The sequence below is a fragment of the Apodemus sylvaticus genome, chromosome X (genome assembly GCF_947179515.1).
Source record: "Apodemus sylvaticus chromosome X, mApoSyl1.1, whole genome shotgun sequence".
In the NCBI taxonomy this organism is placed as follows: Eukaryota; Metazoa; Chordata; class Mammalia; order Rodentia; family Muridae; genus Apodemus; species Apodemus sylvaticus.
Genome location: NC_067495.1, coordinates 135391886 through 135401854, shown reverse-complemented (window position 1 = coordinate 135401854; position 9969 = coordinate 135391886). Strand labels below are relative to the sequence as shown.

At 39.6% G+C, this 9969-nt stretch overlaps 1 protein-coding gene across 1 annotated transcript; it reads right to left on the bottom strand.

Moving 5' to 3' along the window:
• On the bottom strand, positions 1-468 carry LOC127675068 (uncharacterized protein C9orf85 homolog). Its single transcript, XM_052171009.1, is given in 1 exon segment — positions 1-468. A coding segment is annotated over 1 exon segment (468 nt).
• Positions 469-9969: the final 9501 nt, after the last annotated feature.

Sequence of the window (9969 nt, the reverse complement as noted above, 5' to 3'; positions counted from 1 at the left end):
TCAGGCCTGAGTGTCCCCATCCTCGCCATCCGAGTCAGAGTCAGCATCTAAGTCCTCGTCACTGTCTTCCTTCCATTTGCAGCTTCTTCTATGGTTAAAACCTTCATTTTCAGTATTTTCTGAAGTTTCTGGTTCTTTATTAAATGGAATAACAATCTCTTCTTTCTTTCCACATTTTGCACAAACTTCAAGTTCACAGGCACATGGTCTACACATTACGTGGTAAGAGGCCTTTACTGTCTTTTGTAAGCATTTATCACATTTCTTAGGCTTTGACTGTGGTTTGTATTTGCTGTATTTCACACCCCATTCAAGAACTTCTTTGCAGAGTTGGCATACTCCATCATGAAGTTTTGCATTACTTTTCTTGGGCTGAACACTCTTATCAAACTTGTCATTTTTGAAGGTGAATGTATTCTGGTGCTTCTGAGGTCAGGACGGAGTCATGTTGCCTTTCTAGGAACTCATCACCAAATCTCAGGCACCCTAAGTCGGTGCAGCCTTTAAGTTACAGGAAAGGGTCTAGAATATTTTTAATCTAGTTCTGTTTGTTACATTTATTTTAACTGTTTTGTGACTGGCCAGTATCCTATCTGGGAAATTCTGTCATATCATACATCAAATGGAGGACAAAGTCCTACCTCCCACTAAAGTTAAATTATCTCTACCCTGAATAAATTTCTTCAACTTTACTAAATGGATGGTGTTATAAAGGACAAAGCTTCTGAAATGTGCACTGCCTTTAGGCAGTAAGAACATCAAATTCCCAGTAGTGGTGGTTGTTGGTATTCTGTCTAAGCTCCACCCCACACCTACCTGGCAATAGCCAGGTATGTCCTGCCTCATAGATCTGGCCCACTATAAGAGGGACTACTTGCCCCTCCTCTCTCTCTCTCTCTTTGCTCTCCGCTCTCCCACATACTCTCACCTCTCTGCCCCTTGGGCTCTCCTCCTCCCCTCCACGTGGTCATGGCCAGCCTCCACTTCTTTACTCTCTCTCTCTCTCTCTCTCTCTCTCTCTCTCTCTCTCTCTGCCTTTCTCTACCACTAACTCCCATCCCCTACTCTGAATAAAATCTATTCTATACCATGCCTGTGTGTGGTCCCTTGGGGGGAAAAAGTGCCTGGACAGGGGCCTGCCTGGGCACCCCCTTCCCCCACACCGCCATGCCACACTCCCTTGACCCCCCCATTCTCTCCTTTTAAGCCCCTTCAGTGGTAACAAAAGTGACTTCTAGATGCAAGCCCTTAACCTAGCCCTGCAAGTTTTCTTTGTTTCTCTTGATCTCTGAAATTGTTTTGCCTATTTTCCTAGCATGCACTCAGGAAATCTGTCTTGATTGTGCTAAGTGCAATCAGTTGCTTTTTGTTTAAAACTCAGAAACCTGGCTTTTCAGAATGAGTATTATTATTGGTGATCTAAATGAGAAAACTGGGAAATAGGTAAGTGATCATAATGCTGGAGTTTGACCTCCAATCATATGAAATTAGATATTATGAAAGGAGAAAGGAAGTCATAAAGATCTTGTTTTTCTTTCATTATAATTTTTTTCTTTTTTTTCTTTTCTTTTATTTTATTCGATATATTTTTATTTACTATTCAAATGGTTTCCCCTTTTCTAGCCCCCCACTCCACGAAAGTCCCATAAGCCCCCTTCTCTCCCCCTGTCCTCCCACCCACCCCTTCCCACTTCCCCGTTCTGGTTTTGCCTTATACTGCTTCACTGAGTCTTTCCAGAACCAGGGGCCACTCCTCCGTTCTTCTTGTACCTCATTTGATGTGTGGATTATGTTTTGGGTATTCCAGTTTTCTAGGTTAATATCCACTTATTAGTTAGTGCATACCATGATTGATCTTTTGAGACTGGATTACCTCACTTAGTATGATGTTCTCCAGCTCCATCCATTTGTCTAAGAATTTCATGAATTCATTGTTTCTAATGGCTGAATAGTACTCCATTGTGTATATATACCACATTTTTTGCATCCACTCTTCTGTTGAGGGATACCTGGGTTCTTTCCAGCTTCTGGCAATTATAAATAGGGCTGCTATAAACATAGTGGAGCATGTATCCTTATTACATGCTGGGGAATCTTTTGGGTATATGCCCAGGAGTGGTATAGCAGGATCTTCTGGAAATGAGGTGCCCAGTTTTCTGAGGAACCGCCAGACTGATTTCCAGAGTGGTTGTACCAATTTGCAACCCCACCAGCAGTGGAGGAGTGTTCCTCTTTCTCCACATCCTCGCCAACACCTGCTGTCTCCTGAATTTTTAATCTTAGCCATTCTGACTGGTGTAAGGTGAAATCTCAGGGTTGTTTTGATTTGCATTTCCCTAATGACTAATGAAGTTGAGCATTTTTTAAGATGTTTCTCCGCTATCCGAAGTTCTTCAGGTGAGACTTCTTTGTTTAACTCTGTACCCCATTTTTTAATAGGGTTGTTTGGTTTTCTGGAGTCTAACTTCTTGAGTTCTTTATATATATTGGATATTAGCGCTCTATCTGATGTAGGGTTGGTGAAGATCTTTTCCCAATTTGTTGGTTGCTGATTTGTCCTTTTGATGGTGTCCTTTGCCTTACAGAAACTTTGTAATTTTATGAGGTCCCATTTGTCAATTCTTGATCTTAGAGCATACACTATTGGTGTTCTGTTCAGAAACTTTCTCCTTGTACCGATGTCCTCAAGGGTCTTCCCCAGTTTCTTTTCTATTAGCTTCAGAGTGTCTGGCATAAAGATCTTTTTTTACATTATAATTCGCCCATCTTTATTTTTATTCCTCAGTTGAGAATTCTTTGTTTAGCTCCCTGACCCATTTTTAATAGGGTTATTGGGTTCTCTGGAGTCTAACTTCTTGAGTTCTATGTATATATTGGATATTAGCCCTCTATTAGATGTAGGATTGATAAGAGATCTTTCCACAATTTGGTGGTTGCCGTTTTGTCCAATTCATGGTGTCGTTTATCTGACAGACGCTTTGCAGTTCTATGAGGTCCCATTTGTCAATTCTCAATCTTAGAGCATAAGCTATTGGTGTTCTACTTAGGAAATTTTCCCCTGTGCCCATGTGCTCCAGGTACTTTCCCACTTTCTATTCTATTATATTCAGTGTATCTGTTTTTTTGTGGGGGTCCTTGATCCACTTGGAATTGAGCTTTGTACAGGGAGATAGAAATGGATCAATTTGCATCCTTCTACATGTTGACTGCCAGTTGACCCAGCACCACCTGTTGAAAATGCTGTCTTTTTCCACTGGATGGTTTTAGCTCCTTTGTCAAAGATCAAGTGACCATGGGTGTGTGGGTTCATTCCTGGGTCTTCATTTCTATTCCATTGATCTTCCTGCTGTTGCTGTGCCAGTACCATGCAGTTGTTATCAGTGTTGCTCTGTAGTAGAGCTTGAAGTCAGGAAAGGTGAGTCCCCCAGAAGTTCTTTTATTGTTGAGAATAGTTTTTGCTATCCTGGGTTTTTTGTTATTACAGAAAAATTTGGAAATTGCTCTTTCTAACTCTATGAAGAATTGAGTTGGAATTTGGGTGGGGATTGCATTGAATCTGTAAATTGCTTTAGGCAAGATAGCAATTTTTACTATATTAACCATGCCAATTCAAGAGCATGGGAGATCTTTCCATCTTCTGAGATCTTTTTAGATTTCTTTCTTCAGAGACTTGAAGTTTTTTGCCATACAGATCTTTCACTTGTTTGGTTAGAGTCACACCAAGGTATTTTATATTATTTGTGACTATTGTGAAGGGTATCATTTCCCTAATTCCTTTCTCAGTCTGTTTATCCTCTGAGTATAGGAAGACTACTGATTTGTTTGAGTTTATTTTATACCCAGCCACTTTGCTGAAGTTGTTCACAGGCACAACTTTAGGAGTTCTCTGGTGGAATTTTTGGGGTCACTTAAGTATACTATCATATCATCTGCAAATAGTGATACTTTGACTTCTTCCTTTTCAATTTATATATCTTTGACCTCCTTTTGTTGTCTAATGGCCTTTGCTAGGACTTTGAGTACTATATTGAACAGGTGAGGAGACAGTGGGCAGCCTTGGCTAGTCTAGTCACTGATTTCAGTGGTACTTCAAGTTTCCATTTAGTTTTATGTTGGCTACTGGTTTTCCTTTTATGAGTATGGAGTGTCCTTCCTTATCTTTTTTGATTACTTTAGGTTGCAAGTATATTTTATTTAATATTCGAATAGCTACACCAGCTTCTTTCTTGGGACCATATGCTTGGAAAATTGTTTTCTAGCCTTTTTCTCTGAGATAGTGTCTGTCTTTGTTCCTGAGATGAGTTTCCTGTTTGCAGCAAATGTTCAGTCCTGCTTATATATCCAGTCTGTTAGTCTATGTCTTTTTATTGGAGAATTGAGTCCATTGGTATTAAGAGATATTAAGGAGAAGTGATTGTTGCTTCCTGTTATTTTTGCTATTAGAGGTGTAGTTATATTGTGTGGCTCTCTTCTTTTTGGTTTGTTAAAAAGGATTAATTTTTTGCTTTTTCTAGTGTGTAGTTTCCCTCCTTTTGTTGGTGTTTTCCATTCATTATCCTTTGAAGGGCTGGATTTGTGGAAAGATATTGTATAAATTTGGTTTTATCATGGAATATCTTGTTTTCTCCTTCTATGGTAATTGAGACTTTTGCTGGGTATAGTAGCCTGGGCTGACATTTATGTTCTCTTAGGGTCTGTATGAGATCTGCCCAGAATCTTCTAGTTTTCATAGTCTCTGAAGCGAAGTCTGGTGTAATTCTGGTAAGTCTGCCTTTATATGTTACTTGCCTTTTTTCCCTTATCGCTTTTAATATTCTTTCTTTGTTTAGTGCATTTGGTGTTTTGGTTTTTATATGATGGGAGGAATTTCTGTTCTGGTCCAGTCTGTTTGGAGTTCTGTAGGCTTCTTGTATGTTCATGGGCATCTCTTTCTCTAGGTTAGGGAAGTTTTCTTCTATAATTTTGTTGAAGATATTTACTGGTCCTTTAAGTTGGGAATCTTCACTCTCTTCTATACCTATAATCCTTAGGTATGGTGTTTTCATTTTGTCCTGGATTTCCTGGATGCTTTGGGTTAGGAGCTTTTTGCATTTTCTTTGACTGTTGTGTCAATGCTTTCTATGGTATCTTCTGTATCTGAGATTCTCTCTTCTATCTCTTGTATTCTGTTGTTGATACTTGTTTCCATGACTCCTTTCCTAGGTTTTCTATATCCAGAGTTGTTTCCCTTTGTGATTTCTTCATTTTTTCTACCTCCAATTTTAGATCCTTAATGGTTTTGATCAATCCCTTCACCTGTTTGGTTCTGCTTTCCTGTATTTCTTTAAGGGCTTCTACCTCTTTACCTGTGGTCTCCTGCATTTCTTTAAGGGAGTTATTTATGTCCTTTTTTGAAGCCCTCTATCAGCATCATGAGCTGTGATTTTAAATCCAAATCTTGCTTTTCTGCTGTGTTTGGGTATCCAGGACTTGCTGTTTGAGGAGAATTGGGTTCAGATGGTGCCATGTTGCCTTGATTTCTGTTGGTAACATTCCTACATTTGCCTTTTGCCATCTGGTTATCTCTGGTGTTAGTTGGTCCTGCTGTCTCTGGCTGGCACTTGTCCCTCCTGTGGGCCTGCAAGTCTGTCTCAGCACTCCTGGGTGACTGGCTCTCCCCTGGCACAGAGTGCTGTGGTGCTGCCTAGTTTCTGGGTGCAGGTGGAACCCAAATGGACCCTGTCTCAGCTGCTCTGCCACTCCTGTGTTCCCTGTGCTCCTGGCTGTAACTGCATGCACAGTCACCAGAGAAAAGATGGAGGCCTTACCTCCAAAGCCAGGAGTCAAATCACTCCCTACAGACCAGTTCTCCCTTGGCAGAATCAGTGCACAGAAGGCTGTGGTGCTGCCCAGTTCCTGGGTGCAGGTGGAGCCTCTCTTGTGTTCCCTGCACTCCTGGCTGTACCAGACTGCTCAGTTGCTGGAGATAAAATGGTGGCCTCACCTCCAAACCACAGAGTCAAATCACTCCTTGCAGAGTGATTCTTCCCTGGCAGAATCGGTGCACAGACAGCTGTGGAGCAGCCCAGCTCCTGGGTGCAGGTGGAGCCAGGAAGGACCCTATCCCAGCTGCTCTGTCACCCTGTGTTCCCTGCTCTCCTGGCTGTACCTGCCTGCTCAGTCGTGGGGAGCCATAGAGATCTTTAACCTGGGACAGTACTGCAACCAGAAAGTATAAATCCATGAAGACCAAGCTCTATATAGAGGATTAATCAGATAACATTTGTGAGATATTTAGAACAATGTCTAAGACAATGTCAGTGTTTATTATCTACATATAGTTCAAATGTTTCAGATTATAAATCAAACTTTTAAATCCCTAGCCAATAAATATGATCTATATTTAAATATAAATATTTCTAAAGGAATTATCAGAATTCATTCAAATAAGGAGCATTTGTTATTTCAGTATGAAAATCAAAGAAAAGCTTTGAATCCTGGAAATTTTACAATGGCACATGTAACTTTCTGAAACATGATTAGGTTGATAACTCTTTTACATAAATTGCTTTTGTTATTTTCCCACTAGAAAAATGATAGAGAAATATGAATTGTTGCTAAGTAGCAAAGAGCTCTGCATCCACATTTAGAAAAAAAGAATGAAAGTGCTACAGAGAATATCTAGAATGCTTTCCTTATCTAACTTAGGCCAGCTCAGCAAGGCCTGGAACCACAGAAACCATAGAATTTAGCCCAGAGGCCCTAGAGGGTAATAAGTCATATATGAATAAGGATTATTATTCAGGGATCCTCCATGTGCTGTATTCCTTATATAACATTACCCTAGTAAAGCACCCTCACAAAAATTTGGTCTGGTTTATATTTTACAGAAAAGAAGAAACATCAAATCTCACAGGTCAGTGACAAGACTGTGAAATGAGGAAGGTGTGAATTTGATTTCCAGACAGCCTCACTTCAAAATGCATTCTAAATTCCCACATAAAAATCTCAGTTCTTGTCAAAGAGATTTCTTTGTGCAATGGACAGTGATTAATGTGGAAACTGATAACTGGTCAAAGTGCAGAGAACAAATCTGTGGGACATGCTCAACCACATATGGGGCATCTATACCATTCCCTCTCTCCCAACGCTCAGGTGCAATCATAGAAGAGAGGCCAGAAAGACTGTAAGATCCAAAGTTTGGGGAGGAAGGGCATGAAACAGCATCTCCTGTCCATGACAAGACTCATTCACTCAGGAACTCACAACTGTGATTACCTGCATGAGACCCACACAAAATCAAGCCATTTATCATCCCAGCGTGGAAGAGGGTAGGCTTGCAAACTTCTAGCCCTGGCTGAACAGCTAGTCACAGTTGATGGTTACTGGGGGGAGACTGAGTCAGTTTTCTTGGAATCTATGTCCCATGGTAGGACAATGATGCTTCAGTGGGTAGCCTCACAGCCATGTGCATATGGGCAGCACAAATCAGATTACCTTCACAAAGAGAGAGGATGTGGGAAAGCAGCATTTTCCAGCTATCCCAGGGCCATTGTATCCATGCATTTAGAAGCTTGCTGCCTGCACAAGAGCAACAGAAGATCAAGCTAGTCAGAACGCCAGCATAGGTGAAGGATGCTCATGGAGTCCAATCCCTAGCTTAGAAGTGATTAGCAATTGATGCCTGCTGGGGGATGGAGGGTCAGTTTTCATCAGGGATATATCCCTGAGAGGTTCCTCATGCTCTTAGAATGTTCTATATTCATAAGGCATGTACAGACAGCACTAAGTGGACTCAGTTCTTTTAAAAAATGGAGCATAGGACTGTGGGAGATGAAAGTGATAGAAAGTATAGCAGGAGAATTGAAGAAAAGGGAACGAGGGGGTGAGTTGATCAAAGCAGCACATATGCATATATGAAATTCTTAAACAAAAATTATTATTCTAAAATTCACATGAGCAAATACATTATCTGAGCAAGCTTGAGGAGCAGAGGTCCAGAGAGAGGAAGAATAAATCAACACATGGTCAAAACAGAAATATAACACCAGGGACTTTTCAAAGCAATATTCTTGTATCTTATTCCATAGTAATAATCTGAAGTTCAGTGATAAAATGCTTCAAGCAACTGTTTCCTGGCATTTAATTAACTCTAAAGGGATTCTTGAAATAGTTGAGAAATAAAAATCTTAAAACTATTCTGCCAAGCTGTTCGATAGACACATGTGATCATGGTAAGGCATGAAACAAACATGATGAACCTTCCAGGAAGACAGATTTTCCTGTTTAGATTGGCACCAGAAAATTACATAATTTTCCCATCATATAAACTAGTTTTAAAATAAAAAACAAATATATTATGAAAATATATGCAAATGTGTATAGTATTTTTATATTTAAAAATGCATCAAAGAAATTTTAAGGTTGTACAGACTACACCAGGGTCCCTGAGAAGTTCACATTCTTTTGTCCTTAGGGATGCACACAGAACTTCTGTAGAACTATATGTAAAGTAGAGTGAGTACACGTTTCCTGAAGTAGACACATTTCTGTCTGTCTTGATTTTAAGTAAAAAAAGATGCAAACTAATTTATAAGTATAGAGTGACCACATTGTACTAATTAATAAAAACTGATTATATTGGGCTAGAGAAATGACTCAATGTATAAAAGCACCTGTTGATTTTGCAAAAGATCTAGGTTCAGTCCCCAGGATTCACATGGTGGCTCACAACTATCTGTAACTTTAGTTCTAGGAGATCGAAGACCTTCTTCTGACCTCCACAGGCACCGGGTACACATATGGTACGTATATACATGCAGGCAAGCATTCATAGAGATTAAATAAACAAATCTTACAAAAATTAAACTTAAATAAAAATGGCATTTAGACTACATTTGTTTCAGTAATGCCTCCATGTCATTCCTGGCATTATTGATAATCATAGCATAGTTACTGTCATCTGTATCCTTACTAGTACCATCCTCAGTTTCAGATAAGTAGAAGAAATGATAGCTTCATGTTGAGTGCAGTTGTGTGTACTTGTAATCCCATCATTCAAGAAGCTTAGGTAAAAGAATCATGACCGGAAGCCAGCCTGACCTACACGGTAAGAATCTGTCTAAAAGCCAAAAGAAAATGAGGAGTTGCATGGTGGTAAGTCTTACATACAAAGATATGGAAGAAATTGATCTAATGGCATAGGCTTAGGAAGAAAACCCATAAACTTGGATTCTAATTATTTTTCTCATATTGCCAATTCTGTTAAACTAATGATAGAAATTTGTTTTTCTGTCTCAAGAGAACTGCCACTGGTTTAAACAACCAAAAACATTGAAGAAAGCACAAACTTTAGCTGAAACACAGGACCATTTTGAACTTAGGCACTTACTTATTTTTTAAAGTAAACTGTTTGATTCTGTATATGAATTTTTCTTGAGAATCCTGTTCCTCTGATAAACATCTGATGTCAGTTTTTCTCTTTAGCATTTATTAGTACTTGTTGCTGTTTATGTTTCTTACAATCCTGGACTGCACAGCTTTATCCTGACTGTTGAGAGCTTAAGGTAATCAATCAACAAAAAGGAAGAGCTTTCCTAGAAGCTATACACTTCAGAAATGCTTGGTCTTGCCGGGAGGTGGCACACACCTGTAATCCCAGCACTCTGGGAGGCAGAGGCAGGTGGATTTCTGAGTTCGAGGCCAGCCTGGTCTACAGAGTGAGTTCCAGGACAGCCAGGGCTACACAGAGAAACCCTGTCTCAAAAATCCAAAAAAAAAAAAAAAAAGGAAAGAAAGAAAGAAAGGAAGGAAGGAAGGAAGGAAGGAAGGAAGGAAGGAAGGAAGGAAGGAAGGAAGGAAGGAAGGAAGGAAGAAAAGAAATAAAAGAAAAGAAAAGAAAAGAAAAGAAAAGAAAAGGAAAGGAAAGAAAAGAAAAGAAAAGAAAAGAAAAGAAAAGAAAAGAAAAGAAAAGAAAAGAAAAGAAAAGAA